Consider the following 22,536-nt stretch of genomic DNA (forward strand, 5'->3'; position numbering starts at 1 on the left):
CACGACATGTTGCACACGTGTGCATTCAGAAATCATACCGTCTCTGCTGTTGTTAAAGGTAGTGATCATCAGCAAATGGATACTTACAAATGTAGATCGGTGCAAACAAAAATGTATCATTATTATTATTATCATTATCATTATCATTATCATTATTATTAATAATAATAATAATAATAATAATAATAATAATAATAATAATATCATGTAGCTTATACCACAGTTACATCTCTATGCATGAAGTAGCGAATACTCTGGACAAAACAACTAGAAAAAAACAGTTGACAACATATCAGAAAACACAGCAAATCAGAAAGATAAATCAACACAGAAAACAAAAGCATAACACAATACAAAAACACGAAGGAAATATTTTAAAGTTGTAGGCTATATTGTCTTATTTATTTTATTTTTTTTGTCTTTTCGGTCATTAAGTTTGTGGTGTTTTTTTGTTTTTTTTTACTCTGTCCCACTCGTTATGTTTAGCATTTTGGGGCTAAACAATTATTAATGAATTATTAGAGATCAAATTCAGCTGATCTCCGGTCGACGGAAACGTCGGGAAGCCATAAAGAAAACATTAAATAAACCAGGTTGCACTGTACATTTTACTCCCAGTTGAGCGTTACCATAGAAACGGTTCAATGACAGTCCCCCAGTGGAGACCCAATGAGCGGCCGCGGTACGGTGTCTGGTTACTCCCAGTCAGCCCACGCTAACAGGCGGAGGGAGGGCTTATTCCGCTCCTCCACAGAAATGGTAACTTGGTTTGGCTGGAGGAGAACTCAGAACTAAACAGTGGCCATTAAACGCGACTCACTGGCAGAAGCAGTATTTTCCTTTTGAATTTCGTACGTTAAAAGTAGTGCCCCAGAAAACAACGTCCGCAGTGTACACAGAGCTGAACGCGCTGCGGAAAGGTAAACCTGTTGCCTGCCTGCTTCACCGTGTAGTCAACTACTATCCAAGATGTTGCTTTGTGGATGGGATGGCGTCTGGTGCCGTTTGTGTGCGCACTCATAGCCTCGACGGACTACGAACTTTTCCCTTTCAGTTAATTTTGTAGCTCTTCTTGCCTGGTAAGTCCCCCTGTAAACTACTCAAAATGTGTCGTAGACGAAAACTTTTATTTTGTTGTTGCCAGTTTTGGTCGTAATACTCGGAGCCTGAAGTAGGAGCCACCAGAAAAAGGAAGATTCAAACGCCGAAGCTTTTTCTTTTCTTTTCTTTCTTTCTTTTTATCTAGGAAACGTTGACCATTGCTGATAGCTTGCTGACATCTAGTGTTTGCTAACATCTAACTTTTAGGTTTGAATTTTAAAGTTATACATCAGATTTTGATTCGTCTCCAAACGGGGCGCTGGTGTCTGGGGCATCGGTGCCAGTAAGCTGTATTTTTGGTTTTGGGAGGGAGGAGACTCCACCACAAAAATAACAGGTACCGTGGAAAGGTAACTGCCTTCAAGCCCGCCAACTTGCACCATTTCTATCATTTTCAGAAAACTGCCAGCGTATGGAAACATTTTGGCACGGCTTTTCCTTTGTTGTGGAAACCTTTATTGGTATATATTGTGTCACCATAGACTGAAGGTTTTATGGGGTGGTAAGAAGGCAGCTTATACCCCCTCCCCCTTCATTACCATAGAAAAGTACTAAAGTTGACTCAAAGTCAAAGGTCACAGCGTGTAGCTGGGCTGAGGAAGTGGGCAGTGAGGCTGTGTGGACATGATGGAGGTGATGTGAGCATCATCACTGGAAAAAAAGAAAAGAAAAGGGAAATATAGTCAGCGGGTTGGGTTTGTGTGTTGGGAAGAGGGGAGACTGGAGTGAAGTTTTGCTAAACCATGCTCTGCTTGTCACGGTACTCCAAGCAACCCTGTGATTAGCAGAAATGGAGCGGATGAGGTCCAGACCAAAATGAAAAATGAGGGATGTTGGTCCAGAACTGCACTGATAATCAACAAAATATTCATTTGCTCTCCTGCTGGCTTGTTCCTACCACGGTTGTACTGAAAAACACAAACATTCCGGGGTGCTCGCTGGTTATTTAGACAGAGCAATCCATGACCAGAAGGGCCAGGTTCACTACTGTATCGGCCATCATGCAAAGTGATCTGGAAAAGCATTTTAAGTGTTGCATATTGAACTTAAACGATATTAGTGTTTTTGACTATTGGAGAGCAAGAAACATTCAGATATTGATTTTTTTTTAATTATTTTTATTTATTTATTTATTTTTTTTATTTGCTCATGTGTTTAATGGGACATTGAACATGAAATATCATTGCTTAGAAATGCAAAATGTAAACATGGAAGAACATAGCAATATCTAGATTTACACCCATAGTACCCAGGCAGGGGATAAAAACCCAATAGGCCTATATGACAGAGAAAACCACACATTACTCAAAATAACACTGTGTAGCTAAACCTTACACAAATAAAGGAGAATATGTTGTGCAAAGATGCTAAATTTGAAGCACTGCACACACCATGTGTCATTTAAGGTGTTAAATGATCAGATCATTGTTTAATTTTTCCACAAACAACTCAGCCACTTAATGCGAGGATACAGCATGAGTCTGAACCATGTGATGATGCTACTTTTTCTGCATTATGTGCCATTATAAAATAAACTGTTAAACAAATTTATATCTAAAACAGATGTCCAGAGGATCATATTATATTGGGCAACAGATAAACCGGTCAGGTTCTACTTGTCTGCCTTGTTGTTGAGTACACAGTGATGTTTGAATTACTATCCATGTTTATTGAAAACATTATTCCTTACGTTCCTCGGCGTGTTGGCTAAAGGATCCTCATCTCGGCCTTATGTGCTCGCAGGCTATACAACACGGTATGATTCTGAGAAACGAGGTTCATCCTGAGTTTGTTGCAGAATTTTCCTGGCATGAGTAACTTCAGGGAGACTTTCACCTCGGTGTTGGCGCATCTCACCAGCTTCTGCTTCTAACCCAGATGCGTCTGCCAGCTGAGACCACAGCTCTGATGTTTGGATGACACGAACAAATTCCTTCGTTTATTTTCTATTATGAGTTGTGTTTTTGGAAAGGAAACTGGAATCTCGACTTCTCTACGGCTGATTGCTGTCAAACTGTAACCTCTCCGGTTTTCAAAGGATTTTTTTGGTAAGAAGTAAGATTTAAAGAGACGGTTTCCTTCTCTTTCTTTTTTTTTCCCTAGCTGATATAGAAGGATGATCTTCGAAAGACAGTCAGAGGTGCTGAAACTAGTGGTAGGCTATCTTGCTAGCTGAAGTACAATTTTTCAAATTGCTTTGGATTGTTTTTCAAATCCATCTCATGGGTTGTAGCTGTGTCCCAGACAGGAAGGTGGGTGGAGAGGAAAAGTTTCACCTAAGTGCAGAGTAAAGAACTCGATCACGTTTCCAGGATTATTTCCCCTTGAAAATCCTTGTGACTGTAGCCAGGATTTTCAAATGCACAACAGCAATCTAATCTCTAATCTTGTTTAGTGTGTGTTTTTATTTATTTATTTTTCCTTCCCCTTTATTTCTAGCAATAGTGTAAGGGTATATACCTGGGAACAAATATCCCCGCTGTTTGAAATCTATAACGACAACAAGGCACAGAAGTGGAGAAGGTTTTTTTTTTTTCCTGCTTTTGCCGTTTTTGGACCGCAGGCTCCCAAGCACCCTCGATAATGAGCGCGACCGTAGTCCAATGAGAGAGGAGCTGGCCCGCGCAGCAGCCTCAGTGCGGATAAAAAACATTCCACTGTAGGTCTCTGTTGAAATAACAAGGGTCACAAAACAATCAGTCTTCGGAGCACCAGCTCTCCCCATTCTCATGGGTAATGAACAAGATGGGTAGGATCCCACTTGGCCTCAAACTTCACGCCTCCCATTGACTAGAATGGTTAACCTGCATTCCTGCATAAACATTCCCGCCACATGCTTACTCATTAACTCTCTTCTGCAAACTCCAATTCATAGAAAGGACATTGTTTCACACCCTGCTTTTGGAAATGAGAATGAATGCTAATGAAGTTGTTGACCCAGTTTATATCAGAAATTTATGGCTAGATGATGTGCATGAATTCAGCCCATAATCCCAGACACAACAACACTGCATTACTCCCCATCTTTCGATGGGGGTTGGCAGCGGTTAGTCTTTGATCTAGGCCGAACTATGTCCGCACTAATGTGATGGATTGGCATGAAATTTTGTGCAGACGTTCACGTTCCCCCAGAGATTTCTCTCTGAAACCACAAGCAAGTCCCATTCGTCATTTCTACATGGAATATCTCAGCATCTGTCTGCTCCAAATTTGGTACAGATATTTATGGTTCATGGAAAACGCATACCAACGTTTTTGGTGGTCCCCTCACGGGGCTTGCGTGATTGTCAGCTTCTGGAAAGTATGAAATCTTTTAGGCACAGTTTCCCCCGAATCCAGGGGTATCCGAGAGATGTTTCCGATGCAGTTTGAGGGAGTAATATAAGAATCAACAGGCCATTTATAGATAATGGAATTGCATCTAAAAAAACATGCCCAATTTGTACTTTTTTTAGGGGGGGGGGATTTATTCGTGTCTTCCACCATATATATGGCTTTCCAAGCTGTTTCGAATATACTTAGCAACTGCAGTTTGTCAGATTTTTTTTTAGTTCTCAAACTAAGTAAAAGTAGTGTGATGTAATCTGATACCCATCCAAAGCATGAGTGATGTCTGGTCGAGGAATCATACTTGATTTCTCTCTGAATGGGCTTCAGTAAAGGCTTTAATCTATGAGGTTTAATGTGGATTTTCTCAGTAATATTAGGGGGGGGGGGGGAATGAATGAAAGATTATAACAGATTACTGCTTTATCCATCAATCTTAACCTTTAAGTTGCTCTACTCAGAGAACTCTCATGAATTGAAAGTAGTGTTGACATATGTTTGTGGCTTCTCTATGAAGACTGTGCACGGCCTACTGCCATTTCAACCCGATACTGTCCGTATGATCTCTGTGGTTTTTCCGATTAGTTTGCATTGCCCTGGATTTTTGCATATTTACACAGCAGTGTGTGCAGCGCATGCAACGTTTAATTGATTATTTCGCTAATCGCATTAATGAATTTCCGAGTTTTTATACACCGGAGAAACTGCAATTTAGAGATGTTGTTCCCCCTAAAACGCGTTCTATTTTTGGAACTAAAAATGTACCCTCGGTGCTAATAGTTTCTGCTCAGCCCGTTGCAGTCTGTAAAACTCGAGCTTCCTGTTTTGCCCACATTTGTAACATGCCATTGCTGAATTGGGAAGATTAGAAACCATTGTCACTGCGGCGCGGTGGCTGGAGTTGAGAGAGAAACTTTGAATGCGGAGGAAAAAAAAAGAGAGACTCGTGAAATCCTTTCTCATCTGTCAGAGTCGTGTGAGACTGACTCAGCTGGTTGATGGAATAAAGCACACACATGTCCTCATTTTCTATGGGGCCTTAGTTGTGTTTGCAGACAGTTACAGAGCAAGGATTTTGAGCTTTTCTCTTGTAACCCACACCTGTTAAGTATGACAGATTTAGCGAGATATTCCCTCCGTGTGCTGAGCTTGACCCTGTTAAAGATTTTACAACGTGCAATCAGATAACAGAAGGGTACTTTACGACATATTTGTGCAGCGTGATGTAGCTTTTAGAATAAAAAAGAAAAAGTTGCGTTTTCTTTTGTAGATCAGTATCCTTTAAAGCTTAAAGCTGCTGTCTTAACTCTTAGGGATTTTAGAGGCCAAGAGGAATAAACTGCTACTTTGTTGAATGTAACTCAAGTTAAAGAGAGTGTGTTTTCTCTGTGTGCATGTATCATGTGCTTGTGCTACCTCCTGTAGTGTGATAGGACGGCGTTACTTAAAATAAAATATGTCAGTTTGCTCAAGTGCTCAAAACAGAGTCGACAGAGTTGGTCAAAACCTCTCAAAATGAAATACTGTACATCGGTGTTATGAAAGTGAAATGAATATATGGTCTTATTGGCTTTAAATCTCTCACTAGTTTGCCTGTCAGGACATGTACAGTGTGGATTTCTTACCAGACAAAATATGACTGATTACTGATGGCATCATGAAAGGGATCTAGCACTACTGTTGGTTCTTGACATCGGCTGGTAAATTGGCCCTAAAAAATGGAAAGATCTTAATACATCTGTTGTGAAAGTCCCCAGAGTCTGCAACACGGCTGAGGAAAGGGCACCACAAGGCAAGCAGCACAATGAATACCACAAAACAAGCCCTCCAAACAAGTCCCAGATATATTTCTGGAGAAGTTCATATCAGTGTTGGGTTATAAGCTGGCATCCTCCTGAATATCCCGTGTAGCACCATTAAATCCAATGCCAAGAAAGGATAGACTACCAAAGCTCACAGACCAGGCGAGCGGGGCATCGATCAGAGAGGTAACAAAGAGGATAAAGGTAACCCCGATAGAAATGGAAAACTCCACAGCAAACCTGTCCCCACAGGGGAGCTTTGTGATTGCAACGTATTGATGTGGCGATGATTCGTATCTGTGGAGCCAGAATAAAAGTAACGGTGGATGGTGTTTAAATACAGGCAAGATCTTGACAAAAACCTGTTTCTCTCCTCCAGAGAACTGACACCGGGACACAGGTTTTTATGTGTGCTCAAGTATTCTGCGCTTTAGGTGTGTGTGTCTGTAATATTTCCCATTTGTTCCATAGTTGGATGTATTTTTCTTTAACCTTCAAAGTGGTGGGCATGTGGTATTGATCATTCATATAACCCCTCCCGCACATGCCCACACAGCACCTAACATGCTGCTCTTTCTCTACCTGTGCAGGGAAGATGCACGTGTCTCTGGCAGAAGCCTTGGAGGTTCGAGGAGGCCCGCTCCAAGAGGAGGAGGTCTGGGCAGTGCTAAGCCAGAGTGCAGAGAGCCTCCAAGAACTTTTCCACAAAGGTAGGAACATGTGGAATCAGATGTGAGGAGATGATTCCCAGAATTTATTATACAGGCCAATTCTGGTCCAACAAACGCCTAAAAGCATCTAAATTAGCCTACGCTTTCCCTTTTGATTCCCGGAATCCGCCCCATTGCCTTCATTATGATGATTATCGACTGTGCAGTTTTGTTTTGAACATTTTCATCATTTTTGTGAGCCATCTGTGCCTGTAAGTGTTTGCGGTTGTCCATGAAGGCAGAAAGAGATAAGGTGTCAGATTCCAGGGAGTCTTTGTTGTTTAAGAAAACTTAAACAGTGGGTGACTAAGGGAGATTTATCTCTGCTCTGGAGAGGATGTGAGTCAGCATGCAACTGCAGTCCCCTGCGCTTTGTTTAAAAAGTCTGGGCAGTGCCCAGTTTCATTGGAAATTTTGGTCCATCTGATTACACAGGCCATAATTGTGTCATCCAAATGGTTGATCGTTGTGAATTTCCGTGACACTGTAACCAAGATCTGGCCACATGTGCTTCTGCATAAACCAGTTTGACTTCAACTTCTGGTTTTGCCGACAGTCCTGGTCTGCTGTGGGAAAATCTCTCTTATCAGTGACGGCTGTGAATATTTCTCTCCCGCTGAGGTCACAGTTATGATAAGCCGATCGCTGGAATCACCATCGCGCAGCATTTTAGTGATGAAGGCTTCTCAGATAAAGCTCTGAAATCAAAAAGCAATGCCGAACACAAAGTATTTTTTCATTATTTTAGTCTTTACATGGCGCTGTGCTGCAGTCACTGCATTTTTCTTCCTTTTTCCAATGTGTAGCTATACTGAGTAAATTGTGGCCTTTGGTGTGTACAGCTTTGGACTGCTGAGTGAAGCTAAAATTTGAATAGCAGATGTTGGACCCAGCTATTATGTAGTCACAGAGCTATGTAAAGAAGTCAGTTTGCCACAAGAATGGGTTATTAAACAATGTAGATTCAGGCTTTGAAATTTGTTTTTTGATTTATTTATTTTTTTTTTTCCTTTTTAGATGCGCCAATCAGCAGTAACAATGTCGCTGTCGTGGATATGTGCAATTGGTGCAGGGTGATGTTTAAAGAGACAAAAAAAAGAGGGAAAATAAATAACTAGCTAAAGTGTAGTGTTTGTGAATTTTGCACTAAACTTCACATCCCAAGCTGTTTTTCGTTTCCGTATTTGATGCAGTTAAAGGGAGTGTCAGGACTCGAGGACGCGCATCCTTAAACGCCACCAGCACAATTTTATTCTTGTATGTAAACAGTAGTGGTTACCGAGTGTTTGTTTAAGCAGGATTTGTTTGAGTAGGTGATTTGTGAGGGTTTCTGGTTCGTCTGAGGAATTTTCCATCATGCCTCCATCTTTTCATTATGTTATCTATCTTCTCTGTCTGCTCGAGTGTTGCGAATTCGGCTGCGGCCTTTGATAACTGCTTATGGGCTTTAGTGGCCTGTTTGCAGGGGGATTTGAGGCATGATGCTCAGTGCGGTTAGTGAACATTTACTCGTGTAGAACAGGCTGTTTGCACTGAACATATTATCGGTGAGTTATTCCCCTGTCCCTAATAGTTCAGTGAGCAGACTGACACAGTACACTGCCCATCAGAGTCAGTAGGAAATCAAACGGTGCACGTTTGATTACTTATTTACGGAGATTTTTTTGAATTCTTGGTACGTTTTAAGTTGAACTAGTTGGTTTCCTGTCAGCACGGCTTTTTTGCAAATGTTGGGGCCGTTGAAAGCGCTGATAGATTTGCCGTGCATTAAGAAATAAATTCTCTCTGGGTGAGTCGGGAACTTTTTGGTCATTGAGAGCAAAAGCTTTGTGTTGGAAACACCTAGTGACCCAGTCTTCTTTTCATTAAGCTCTCCAAATGGTCACACGGGTTTTAAACAGGAAACCTATATTTACTTAGTAGATTCCAGCTTTTGAACACGGATTTATTTGTTTTTTTGGGTGCCTCAAATCAAGTTCCTCTGTTCCACTCTCTGCTCCTCTCGGAGTTAAGTATCAGTCAAAGAAAAGAATTTCTGCAGCGCTGCTGAAACATTCCTCTGTATATTTTTAAAACATTCTCCAACCCCAGTACTGGCTGTGGCTTCGCAGGAAAAGAGGGTTATGCTGCGTAGTCATTCCTCTCTGCTTCCATGCCTCAACAGTTACTTTCTTGCAGGCTAAGAAAGCAACATGTGTTTTTGTTTACTTCAGTCATCCTGAATATCCGCAAGCGCTAAAGTCTCAGCGAGAACCCTCCACTGCGGTTGGATATATCCACAGTTGTTGCATTCAGGCTGTGACTGACCGGACAGAATTTGATGGTAGCGGTGAGCTTTAGCTGAGAGTTTATGTAAGGAAAGTGTAGCAAATTGTGTTTGTTGGCTTGTTTTTGCTCCTGATCATATCTCCCTGAGTTGAATTGTTTCTTTCCACCACCAGACCCTGCAGCCACGGGCTTCATTATCTCCCCCTGGTCCCTCCTGCTCATGCCCTCTGGCAACATCTCATTCACAGACGAGTATGTCACCCAGCAGGACTTAAAAGCCTTCACAGCTCCAGAGGTCCTGGAAGGGCTCCCCTTGAATTCCATATCTGACATGGAGAAGGTAAAAAGCAGTTATGGTCCAACGCGTGGTAACAGAACCATACAAATTGTTAGGCCTAAGTACATGTTTTATCACTTTTTTCCCCCCACAAATCTCATGCTAATGATGCTCAGTGTAATTTGGGGAAAAAAAAAAAAAAAAAAAACTCTATTTCAAGTTGCAAAAAATAATCACCCAGCCAAATATTGTCCTTCTGACTGGAGTCAGTTTTAAATTCAGTAATTTTTTTCTCCAATCAGCACTGTGTATGTACTAAAAATGCCTTCCTCGTGGAAAAAAAAACTATTTTAAACCTGAATTGTTCGCATCCGTGTTTGCTTGCTCTGACGTTCGCTGGTTGCTTGGTGCACCACCACAAGTCAATCAGTGTAAGGGTGTGAAACCGGCAGAAGAATTTCTACAGTGGTGACACCTCTGTGCTCATGCAAGTGTGGTTGTAGGATTTAAAAACAAAACACTTAACATCGTCCCGTCGCTCTCCTCGAGCTGCTTGAGGTGTAGAGAATTAGAAAATAACTGAATTTTACAGTTTACCAAAATATACAGGAACAAGTTGGGGAAAGAAAAATCCTTTTTTGGGGAAGGGTGATGATTATATATCAAAACTTGGAAAACAGCAGAGCACACCGGTGCATTTGCAGCCACCATATTACCCTCTGCAGTGCACAGAATCACCGCACGCCTCTAACATCAGCCTCCTCACCTCCGCCTTCCTGGTGAACAGAGCTAAAAGCTTGATTGACTGGAAACCCGTCTCTGGCACAGCTCCACAGACCTCAACAGAGTTTTGTGCTGAGTCAGTTTTCCAGCCCTGGGCCTGACTCCCCAGCTGAGTTATTTCAGTGTAGAAGGTATAATCTGTTCCCTTCATTATCAGACTGAGGGTAAACACATGTCAGCTTGCAAGTGCTACAGTTTTCCGTCCGATTTTTTCAGCATTTCAGCGAGTTGTAGTATCGCTTTTAATCTCCCGCTTTTCGGGTTTCAGCATTTTCTGAAGGCATTCGTGTGTCTTTAAATGTGCACTCGGAGCTCTGTTCCGAAAAGACCTTGAAGGATATGTTGCATTCTTTGGCAATCCCTGAATTATTCTTTCCTCTACCAAGCCCAACACGGAGGGGAAGCAATTTCTCTCCCAAGCAATGAGTGGAGAGTAATAAGAAGGAGGAAATGGAAAAAATGTTTTCGGATTTAGTCTGAAAGCCTCTGTTTTTTCTTTTTTTTCTTTGTGTGTGGAAAAAAAAAACAAAAAAACTTTCTATCTTCTAACAATTTAATTTGAACATCCTGAATGAAAGTGTACCTTCACAGTCCTCATCCTGTTAAATGTTCTCTGTTCTCTCTTTTACATTTTAGCCTAATGGGCTGCTTTGTTTTGTTTTGTTTTTTTTCCCCGCTTCACAGATGCACATGTACTCTCTGGGAATGACCCTATTCTGGGGAGCAGACTATGAAATCCCCCAAAGTCAGGTAAATCATCTCCATGAATCCTTTATTCCAGGTGGATAGGGCTTAAAATGTGGAGTCACTGTCTCACTCGTTAATAAGAAACTCAGTTAATGACTAAATTATAGTTATGACTTTTAAAAAAAATTTATTTATTTTTTTTACCACATTTGAGATCACATGCTGTGCAGAGCAAAGTGGACAAACATGGCTAATATCTCACTGTTACATAATACACTCAGCTTTAACGTCACCTAAAAATATGTTATGTTCTTTAAAACGAGGTTTTTTTTGTGATCTTACTGACAAAATGACATTAATGGTATGACTAACACATTTTGCAGTTATTAGTAACTGAGATTTTTTTAATCTTTTGTGCTAGAGTATTGACACTTAAACTTATTGATATTTGACAATGGATACAAAAGTTGATTATTTGGCATAAAAAAAAAAAAAAAAACGGAAAAGAAACTTTAACCTGACCAGTCACACTGGCACAATGAGGGAGAAGAATGACATAAGAGGAAGTGGTGCGTGGCAAAACCACATAAATTAATACATATTGAAACTGTGAATATGACTGTCAAACACCTCACAAGCTAAGTCAGAAATTGTGTTTCCGTGGAATCTTCCCTTTTAAGATATGATCTGTATCTGATTTGTGAACGCACGCAGGAATGTGTTTGACTGCGGTGAAGCTCAGGTTGCTCACGTATCTCCTCGGCAGTCAGTCAGGTGCAACACAATCCGCCTGGTGTGTTCACGTTTATGAGAAAATACCGCCCACAGTTTTGAGACATCATGCCTCATGTTAGGTTTGCTATTTGTTATGTTCCAGTGGAGGGCTCAGGCTCCATCCACTCTCATGAAAAATTTCCTCTCTCTGACCTATGAGTCACTGCAGCTGTCCCCATGGTAGCTCCGCAGACTGTGTATCATTAGATAAGAAGTGGAAATCCACTGTACCTCGTGATTTCTTTTTTTTATCTGAAGGGTATTGGTCGGAGGACAGTACAGATTGTCTAACTTCATTGATTGAATTACATGCATTTATCCTCAACCCTACAAATGAAATATATTTTAGAAAGTGACATTTAAAAGTTATTTAGTCGACCGCAAAGCAGTTGGTTTGCCGACTCTGATTAGAACCAGCACCACCAGTCGTGTGTCATATACCCAAGTATAAATGCCTGCTGATAATATTTCACAGCCCTATATTTTAAATAGAAGTTTTCCATTGATATTGGGGTAACATTGTTATCGTGAAAGTCTTGGATCACAATGACTGTGTGGATAATTGTCACCGCTCTAAATAGAAAGTACAGATCAGGCTGATTGGGATGCCATAGATTTCGTAGGTAGCACTGTGTTGCTACCATTAACCGTGAGAAATGGATGTCTCAATTGGAATTTCACCCTGAAATTGTGGAAACATTTCATTCAAAATACTTTGGAGATATTTTCAAGCATAACCCAAACAAAGACTGAATTTGACACACATAGAAATACAAGTATAGATGGTTAGATTTTGGCACGCACGCAGGCAGGGCTTGGATAGAAGTGAAACTTTTGATGCAAAAATTACAACACGACACGATTATATCAGATTTGAATATACAAATAGAGCTTATCGTTTTGTCTGTTTTGACTGTCTTCATTCTGTTTCCTTTGCAGCCGATGAAGCTGGGGGAACACCTAAACAGTCTGCTGCTCAACATGTGTGATGATGTTACATTGAGTCGAATGTCGCTGCGCACGGTGCTGGACATCTGCAGCAAGCACATCCGAAACTCCAGCTGTGACCCTCCCTTCTCCTACATCAGAAAGCTGGTCCGGTTGGTGCTGGGCAGCCTCTCTCAGGTATTCATGTAATTATGATATTCGAGTCTTAGATTGTTGCAGATAATGGGGCTGGTGTTGATAGAATTTGATTGGATCACTCCAAGTTGGGATTCTTTTCGCTCTCTGAGATGTGTTCATTTTTTTCCCCACCCTTCCTCCTCTTTTCCTGGTTCATTAGTTACTATAACTGTCTGCCTCTTTTTATCAGCTGGATGGCCTGCTGACAGACAGAGAGTCGCTTCCTGAGCGGAGTAAGGAGATTCGAGAAAGGCTGAGGGGCAAAGGGTTGCCTTCTGGTAAGATGAGCTACACTGATAGACACTAAACTCAACTACAGCCATATTTTTGTTGTCCAAAGACATTCTCCATGGCACGGAGAGTCATTCATTTATCATAATTCTCGCAGTGTCGTTCTCTTGACATGAGAGGCGGCATCAGTCGTCTGACAGATGATGTGAATAGTGCTGGTCACAACTCAGATCTGCAGTACAGACTGTGTTGACGTTTATTTAAATTTACGTCAGATAATTTATCCTTCACGATATTCTGTTTTAGTTAATTTTCATATAGACGAACATACAGTATGCCATTACTGATATATCTGTGATAGATCAGTATCAAGTGATGGTAATGTAAACTGGCAGGTGTAAACACATATGTCTCATATGTGTAAGGATCAAATCTGAAGCGCCAAGAAACTCGGAGCATCTTTGAAATACCGAAGCTTGTGCTGTGTTATCAGTGAGTAGGCCTGGGTACCTAGCGGTGGTTAATGCCAGATGCCACAGGAAACCTTAAAGGTTCAACTCTCATTATAATATTTGGCGATGCGTTTAATTCCCCCACGTAATGACAGACCTGTGCTTTTAACACTTTACAGTGGATGTGGTTGGATATGCTCCTGTATACATACTGAAAGTTTCCGTGTGAAAGAATCTGAAAAAAAAAAAAAATCCGATTTGAATGTTGTCCTTGGCTTTCGAGCCATGTATCACTTACATCCTCGCTTTCTGAGTTTCGGAAAAGGAAAGAAAATTTTTTTTTTTTTTTTTTAAAGTATCCAAGAAACTACACACTACAACCTCAAATTCAGATAAAATGAAAGGAAAATATGACCAAATCTTCCTAGTGGTTTCTGAATGCCACGGAAAGGGGAGCTAAGCACAGCCACGGCTGTCACTCCGATTATGTAAGCACGGCATGGCAACGATTACAGATGCATATTTCTGAGTCACCAGTGAAGCTGCTGGTTTGCTGTTTGTATCAGTGCTTTGTCTCCCTGGTTGAGCAGCAGCCAGCCCTAGGGAAAGTACATGCAAAGAGTTCTGAAGCATCTTTCTTCTCAAGGAGCAGCTCTCTGTCTCTCATTTCCCAGTGGTTCAAAGTTGTAGGAGCTGCTAGCATATTTTTTTCAAAATTGATCCAGTATGTCCATATAACAGCGATACCACGGTAGTATTTAGCTGAAACGAGTAATCAAGAGCAGACCTCTTTGTGATATGTACATGTCAGGTCTGTGATTGGCTGCCAGCCCGCTTTGGGTGCGCCCAACCTCTTAAGGCAATACAGCTTGGAAAGGCCCCGGCCTTCTTGTGTAGCGGATGGATGAATAGATGAAAAATAAGACATCCTTCTGGAGGAAAAAAAAAGTGCTCTTTTCTCAGTTTCAACACAGTCAAGTACTTGTGAGTTTCCCTGAACTCTTGGAACATAGTCTGACTATCTTTGATGTGTTTCCAACCAGCATGTGCTTTCTAGATCAAACTAACACATGCTGCATTTTTACAGGGTTTAATGTCTGGCTCTGCTTTCATCTAGGATCTCTTTCCCTTGTTTTTGCTCTTGTTCGTGCACATTCAACCTTTTTTTTATTTTTTTTATCTGTGTTTCCAAAACAAGAGTTTATACAGTCTAACAGTTTATGTACGACATGTCGAGAAAAGCAAACTTTTTGAATTATGGACAGTTGAAGACTATAAACGGTATCCATTAATCAGTTTTAAGAAAGACATTTTGATGGACTAGTTGGATTTCCAATGGGAATGAAATGTAGATTCATATTTCTTTTTTTTTTAAACCATCTAATTTCTTGTTCTCAGGGAGGAGTGCCGCCCCCAGGGTTCTGGAGCGCTACAGGGCCAGAACTCAGGAACAAACATCTCTTAACCGCGGCCTTAGTCGGTCCATGGGCTCGCTACCAATCCAAGACTTGTTGAAGGGGGATGAGGGTGCTGGCCCACAGTATCCCCCCTCCGATTATCACACAAACTCTGAATCCCCCACAGAACTCTACCCTAAACCACCTTCACTCCAGTACCAGCACTCTTATCCCTATCTGCACCCTCTTCACCCCCAACAAAAGGGCCGGCCTGTGGAACTGGACCGTAGGTCTTTAGCTTTCTGCAGTGCAGAACTGGGGCCAAGTCAGGCCAGGAAGACATGGGCCTCCTCTGTGGATTTAGCTTTTATCGACCCAGAGGCCCTACGTTTTGGAGCTTTGGAGGATGCTCGGAGAGGCAGCACTGCCCTAAGTACTCACTCGGTAGGCAGGCATAAATCACCTATGCTGGCGTCTCGGGAGAGGGATTCTCACTATTCTGAGTTTGGTGGGCTGAAGAATAGGAAGCAGTATCACTTCTCGGCCCTGTCTGTTGGCTCGGGTCTCGCTGGAGCTTATGACAAGATCAAGGACAGACAGAGGAAACTTCAAGTGTTCCGAAAAGCAGTGGATGGTGAGTAATCATTTTCATTTCAATGTTTCGTATTGACCATATATGTTTATGCTGGGGTAGCTCAGTGGTATAATGTTCTGCTTGTCAAGAACTGGACCGTTGATATGCACAACACGTGTAGAAGCGGGATAGAAAATCCCAGCCATTTATGTGTTTGGCTGTTGGTATCGATCACACACAAATGGCTCAGGTGGCAAACGTTTAAAACAAGCTTACGGTGAAAATCGAAAAACTACATAACCTGGTTTAGCTGCTTCAGACAGGCGGCTGTCTTTTGTCTCCTACCTTTTTGTTAACCCTCATTGCAACACGCCCCACAAAACAAATGCCTTCTCATTTGCGGTGAATTATGAATCGTGGTGACACATCTGAACTTGGTCCTATGCCATATGCATTGTCACCACATGCAGTGTTTGGGCCTCGATGTATTAAGGTAGTTCAGTAAAGCATTCTTTCACTGACCCAGTGGACCAATGGATTTATCCCACCATATAGCCATCTGTCCATTATTCTCCACTCACATCTTCCGAGAGCTTTTGTTGTGATCACAGTAGTTTCGTATGAGCAGCTAGACACTTGGACTCACTATTGGTTGTGTGTCTGAGTGTAACTACCATGTGGGTTGAGTGCTGGGTGCTGGCTCGAATGAAGTATCATTGGTGGTGGCTGGGTAGCAGTGTTTAGACAGAATGAATGAGTCACTAGTACAAAGGTTGCCAAATGGTTGCTACTAAGTACAGGCCAGCTGAAATCTAGCGTGCTTCTAACTGTCACAAATATTATATATACAGAGATTCTCTATTTTCTTTTACATATGGATAAATGAGTGCATGTGCGTGCAAAACAGTTAAATACATAGGGAGGGAAAATGTTAATTTACTTTGACTTTGATTTCCTTGCAGGCCGTATGAACCCAAGATATTTAATGTCTCGTCAGCTTCATTGTCTTTATTGATAAAAAAATCTATACCAGCATTTCAGGCCAGACACTTTACAAAGAGAGTTGGGACAGTATTTTACCACTCTGTGCTGTTGCCATGCCTTCCCGCAGCACGCAGAAGACATTGTGGCACTGTGGTTACAAAGCTCAGACTTGTTTCAGGTGCTATTTTGTCCCATTCTTCCTGCAAAAAAGTCGTGTGCTGTTCAACATTATGGGCTGGTTTTTGTTGCGTTTTGAAAATCTTCGGCGCATTCTCCTCTTCTTCTTCGGTCGTGTCTTTGTAGCGAGTACAGAATAAGGTTTCGGATAGTTTTGTGTCTCTTGAAGAGATGTCGTCTTGAAGGCAGCATGTGTTGCTTTTAACTCTTGAGTCTTCTGCATTAAAAGGAGGGGTCTGTGATGTTTTCTGGAGCATTTTTTATCATATTGTCTGAAAACCTCCTCACGACCCCATTGCATCCACTAAAATTGAATGTTTGGAAAAAAACGAAATCTTTTAGTCCATTGTAGAGGGTGTAGCAAGAGGAAATGTCTGACCAATAGAAGTAATGGTGAGACTTACTTCTATTGGATTCTGACATGCCAATCAACCATCAGCCCCCCTCCCCCGTGCGCGTTCACAGACTTGTGACTCGTTCATGTGTTTTGAAGGCGTGGTGGGCGAGGGGTGGGCTGAAGGGAGAGGCAAGGATGGTTGTGTATTATAAATAGCTTGCAGGAACCGTTTTTCCAAGATCTCAGACCCCACCTTTAACGCTGCATCCCAGAAGTGTAAATGAGCTTTGCCTCAGTGCACTGTTACAACCCATATCGTTGCAGAGCCCGGTTTGGGACTTGTTGCCGATAACAGTCTGGTTCTTTTCGTCCTTGATCCACAGTTGTTTCCAAAAAATATCCAGAATACTGATTGGTCTGACCACACTACACAATTTAACCTTGTGATGGTCCATTCCAGATGCCTCAGAGCCCGGAGAAGGCGAGTTTTCTCTATTTTATACAGTAAAATTTGAAGTGGCCTTTGTGAACACAGCTCTGTATTGTTGTGTTTTTGAAAGGTTTCTGTCAGTAATCCCTTGTCCATGTGGTTGTATCAGCTGTTGATGTATGATGGAGAACATGGGTGTCCTATCCCTTTATGCACTGAAAGCCTTTCGGTTATTTCTTGAATTGTTCATTGATGGTATGCATTGTAAAGAGAAAAAGCTACATGAGGTCTTCTGGGCATATTTGCTCCTCAAAGATCTGCTCGTATGAGTCCTCCATATTCACCCAAGTTGTTCGGGTTTGGGGTTGTAATACATACTCTCAGGGTGTTACTGACTTGGGAGAAAAAAGTCTTTGTACAATCACATGCTTTGTCAGAGTACACACAACACAATTGTTTAACTCCTCAGCAGTCAGTCCCAAGAGCTTTATGTTTCCCCTTATGAGCTTATTGCATTCTTAGTAAAATCTCCATAGGCAAGCTAGTTTTATACAAGACTCACATGTGGCTACATGGGTTTTCAAGCCACCTGGGGATGGTGGAGGGGCATAAAAGGTTGGCTGACTTCACATAATAAACCACTGTCCTCTACCTTTTCTTCCCTCTCCTCGTCTCAATGTTCCTCCCGACTCCCTAATCTCCAGCTGCTTGCAGCCTCATTGCTTTTCTGGCAGCTATTTTTAACGCCGACCGAGCCACCAACCAAGCATTCTTTTCCTCGTCTGTGGCTTTTCATCCCAGTGAAGCCAGCTTGTCTTTCCTTCCACATTGCATTTTATTGACTGTAATTGGAGGTTTTTTGATTTCATACAGCAGTACAAAGGAAGGAGTTTATCATCTCTGGGAGATCGAGACCGTAACTACTGGTGGTCCCCCTGTTTCTTGCCACCAATCGGTCTCAATGTGCTGTTATGAGCACCAGTTTGGAGAAATGGGTACAGAAATATTGATTTGAATGCGAATGCACTGTTACATTTTATGTCCTGAGACTGTATAACTCTTGCACAACTCTGCTGCTACTGCCAGTTACAAGCTGGCTTAACTTAAGAACCTCCGAAGAACCAGTTTGCGTTTTTTTAATCAGCTCGAGAACACCCACATTATCATTTCATTTTCACTGCAACTCCATTAAAATCAATGTTTCAAATAGAGGTTTTTCAACAGCCTTTGCATTATAAACACTGGTCCAAATGGGACTCATAAACACTGCTTTGCGAGGGATTTATAAATGCCAGCTGACTTTCTTAAACATTGAACGAGGTTCATAATAAACATTTGGGAGAAAATAATGCAGACTGGCAACTTTAAAACATTAAACAGCAGGAAAATAAGAGCAGTAATGACCTCATGGGCCCATACTGCTTCATCAGCTTCATTCCAAGGTTCATCATCCATAGAGCTCAGTTTGTAACTGGTGTGAGGATAGCGTTCGTTTGGAGCTAACTTCAAAACAGTGGCCAAACTTTTGCACATGCTACAATCACGGTTCAATTGCTCTGGTCAATAAAGAAAAGTGAACGTAGGTTCAAACTGTGAGAATGAATAAATATAACAGAGGTGTAGTTCATGAGGTGAAAACGATGATGGTGACGCTGTAATATGAATGAGGCCTATTTAAGCACAAACTGTTTGCAAAGCCTTGAAGATCTGTTACTTGGTAGAGACCTCCTTTTCTTCTCCTTTTTTTCTGTTCTTTTCTGCAGGAAAGTGATGGCACAGCAGTGGTCAGTGGTCTCAGGTTCCACAGAGTTGCACACCGCTTCTCTTGCTTCTCTGTATGTGCATTTGCAAGTGTTCGTGTCATGTGCATGCCTGTGTGTGCAGGGGCATGTTTCTACCTGGTCCCCTCAATCTCATCTAATTCATAGGAACCCCCCCTTTCTTTTTTTTTGGTGCCAAGGTGCTTCCATCCTCAATGAGTGCAAACTTTCCTCGCAGACATAGGAGCTGTAATTGGAGTCATGTGTTGGAGATGAGGGAATTCCTAACATTATTGGACTTTTCTGGCTCTTGCCAGCGGGTCATGTGGCTTTGGGCTGAGGCAGGTCTGGTGTGGACTCCAACACGAGAGTGCCGCTTATCAGGAAAGCATAAACTCTAAATGTTAATGATTATATTACAGAGCGATACATTTACAATTTCCGCAGTAGGGAGGACTGTAAAGCGTTTGGGTTGCTTTCATGAAACCTGCATCCATTTGGGTTGTCTTTTGTCCCCGGGGCAACGAGACTTAAAATGTTCCTAAAGAATGAAATGCTGGTCCCAGGTTGAGATGGAATTTCTCTGAATGTGCCATGTTGATACGAGGGTTTATCATATCTGAATAAAAACTTTAATCTTGAAGGTCCTCCATAAGCCATATTCATAACAGCGTTTTCATAGCATTTCACACTGTGTAGGGCACCGCCTGTCAGCTGGGGACTGAGTGGTGCTCTGGCTTCCTTTCCTGGGATTTCTCAGCGACCTGTCCATTGTGTTTCCACACCGTAAGAACATTTCTCTGCTGCCTAATGTCGACTGAGATTAACGCCATGCTTTTTCTGTTTCTCTGCTGTCTCCAGAGAGCTCACTAGACTTTCACATGGGAAGTCTTTTGAAAGCTGAGGATAGGTGAAATGCTTTTTTTTTTTTTTCTGAGCAAGATTTGTTGAATAATCCTAAATAAACATTTGTAGTGATTAAGTGTTCCTGGGAGATAAATGGGTTTCGCAATGTATTTTCCTCTGCATTGTATTCCTCACTTCAGCCATTGTGGTTTTTCAAAGTTCCGCACAAAATCGGGTTCCATCAGTATTTGGCGTGTGAATGCATGTGTGGCTAACTGCATGTACTGTTTCTCTGATTATGAGTTCGTCACCGCATGGGTTATGTTGCTGTAAAGTGCACAAGAGAGGCTAATTCTCTCACTACCTTTTCAACAGAGATGACATTGTGTAAAGGGAACTCATGACTCACCAGCCAGTGGAAAATGGAAAACTATTCTGAGTGATAGTCTGACCAGTCCCTCTGCCTCTTTGTAGCATTTTAGTTGCCGCCGGGCCGCAATGCTTTTTTTAAAAACATTGTTTTTTTACCTAAGCTGTTTATGAAGACACGTACGTCTTCCGTAAACAGCTTAGGTAAAAAAACAAAAAAAGAGAGAGAGAGAAGCAACTTCGATTGTGTTGTGAAACTGTGAGCTGAAATTCCTGAGCAGGGGCAGACAATGATGTTCATTTAAGTTATGTAGCTGATACTGAGGAGCAAGACTTTCAAGTTCTGTTTACCTGCCAGAAAAACACATGACTCACACGTTAAGGTGGACACTTGAGCAAGTGTTTGGGTTTTTTTTTTTTTTTTGTTACCACCGAATTGTAGGTCGTCGTTTTGAAAGAAAATGAAGAATTACTAAATAATTGTGTTGAGCTGGTCTGTACTTGTTGTGATTCTACCAGTCGAGCGAGACAGAAGATAACGCCCTTGAATAAAAAGCTCTCCAACCTGACCGGGGGGGGGGGGGGGGGGAATCTGCTTTTCTGAGGAGCTACATGTGCTTTTCATCTGTGGTGTTTACCAACAGCATGACTAATACTTTCTTTGTGTGTGTCACTGTACTCGCTTGGTGTCGGACGGTCTGGGTATGTTTTGGAGAAATCTGAAAACAGCCCTTTTTTAACAAAATTTTTTCTTTTAAATATATTTTTTTTAAATTTAAAAAAAAAAAGTAATGCGACTTTTCGGTAAAAGTGTGCGTGAGTTGACTTTGAAAAAAATGTTTCACCTTAACATGTCTTGCAAACAAAGCCTATATCACCATTAAGTTGTAGAACGCGCTTGCCAGCTATGTCTTTCTTGTTTGACTTATCTTTTTTAAATGATGGGCTCTCTCTGCTCTCAGAACCTGTCCACATCCACCAAAGGCACCACAGTGATTACAGCTCATCCAGTGAAAGCCCCTCAGTGACCTCCTCTGATCCAGACTACAGACAAGGTGAGATATACACAATTGTCTACTCATGTAATGGGATTTTATGTGTGCAAACCCTTAGATGCTGTACACCCACGAGGTATCATGGCTATGTCCACACGACAGAAGCAATAACATCCCAATAAAAACGGACAGAAGTGAGATATACCGACAAGAGTGCCGATATATTTCCTATACGTGACGTTGGCGGTGGCCTAGGTGCTATCTTACCTTAGCAGGTGTTAAAACGGAGCTCAACCTCCTGGGTAAATTTCTTAGCTGTTTAAGTATGCTGTTAGCTTAGATGTTGCTTTCAGATTTACTTGATTCTTTTGAGTGTGTAAAAAGTCCGTCCACATCCTACACAAGGTAGTTCCCAATCTTGACGAAAGGAATACATTTTGCCTCTCATGTGACGGTCTATGTTCATCCTCTTTAGAAAAGATAGCTTTATATATTATTATTGGTTGCATTTGTTTATTACTGTAAGTTGATAGTGATCTTTTTTTCATGCAGCGCTGATCAGAGGGCTCGGCTACGGCTCCACAAGGGTTTTTGACCAATTCTGAGCAACACTGTCACCACATGTTTATCAGCCCCATTCATGTTGATTCACATCACTGCTGACTGAGTAATTACATCGATTAGATTGGGACACACGACTGAGGAAAGATAGTTTGTTTTCTCCACTGACAGCTGTGTGCTGTACGGCTCATAGTCAGATTCTCTCGTGTCTTATGGCCGAGTAACCGAGAGAACACTCTCAGGCTTGACATAGTTAGGTAAACTGTTTTAACCTGATTTAAAGGAAGCACAGCACCCTGTTCTCAGGTTACAGGTAAGTGACAGCGGTGTAAAAGAAGTTCACCGCTGTCACTTACTTACTGAATGTTGCAAATGACATCATGACCTCTGCGATGTTGCACAAGACCGTTGTAAAGGGTGGGAAAGTCTGCAAACTAGTTTCAGCGCTGTGATTTGTTAAGAGCTGATTTACTCAAAGTGGAGTGCCCTGCAAGAGGCAGAAATAAGAGATTTCACAATAGATTTAGTTCAACACCCAACACCCTGGCATCCAGTAATCTTATGGTTAA

The 22,536-nt window shown here is 41.7% G+C and overlaps 1 protein-coding gene across 3 annotated transcripts in view; it reads left to right on the forward strand.

The window, feature by feature from the left end:
* Positions 1-729: 729 nt before the first annotated feature.
* ptpn13 (protein tyrosine phosphatase non-receptor type 13) overlaps positions 730-22,536 on the forward strand; it is a 42,042-nt gene continuing 20,235 nt past the window's right edge. For all 3 annotated transcript variants that reach the window (XM_075456346.1, XM_075456347.1, XM_075456348.1), the window contains exons 1-8: positions 730-1,079; positions 6,821-6,940; positions 9,382-9,548; positions 10,953-11,018; positions 12,669-12,854; positions 13,045-13,132; positions 14,936-15,568; positions 21,374-21,466. In XM_075456346.1, coding sequence (XP_075312461.1) covers positions 6,826-6,940; positions 9,382-9,548; positions 10,953-11,018; positions 12,669-12,854; positions 13,045-13,132; positions 14,936-15,568; positions 21,374-21,466 — 1,348 coding nt within the window. In that variant the 5' untranslated portion in view covers positions 730-1,079; positions 6,821-6,825. The remainder of the gene's footprint in view (positions 1,080-6,820; positions 6,941-9,381; positions 9,549-10,952; positions 11,019-12,668; positions 12,855-13,044; positions 13,133-14,935; positions 15,569-21,373; positions 21,467-22,536) is intronic.

Source organism: Odontesthes bonariensis, chromosome 22 (genome assembly GCF_027942865.1).
Source record: "Odontesthes bonariensis isolate fOdoBon6 chromosome 22, fOdoBon6.hap1, whole genome shotgun sequence".
Taxonomy (NCBI): Eukaryota; Metazoa; Chordata; class Actinopteri; order Atheriniformes; family Atherinopsidae; genus Odontesthes; species Odontesthes bonariensis.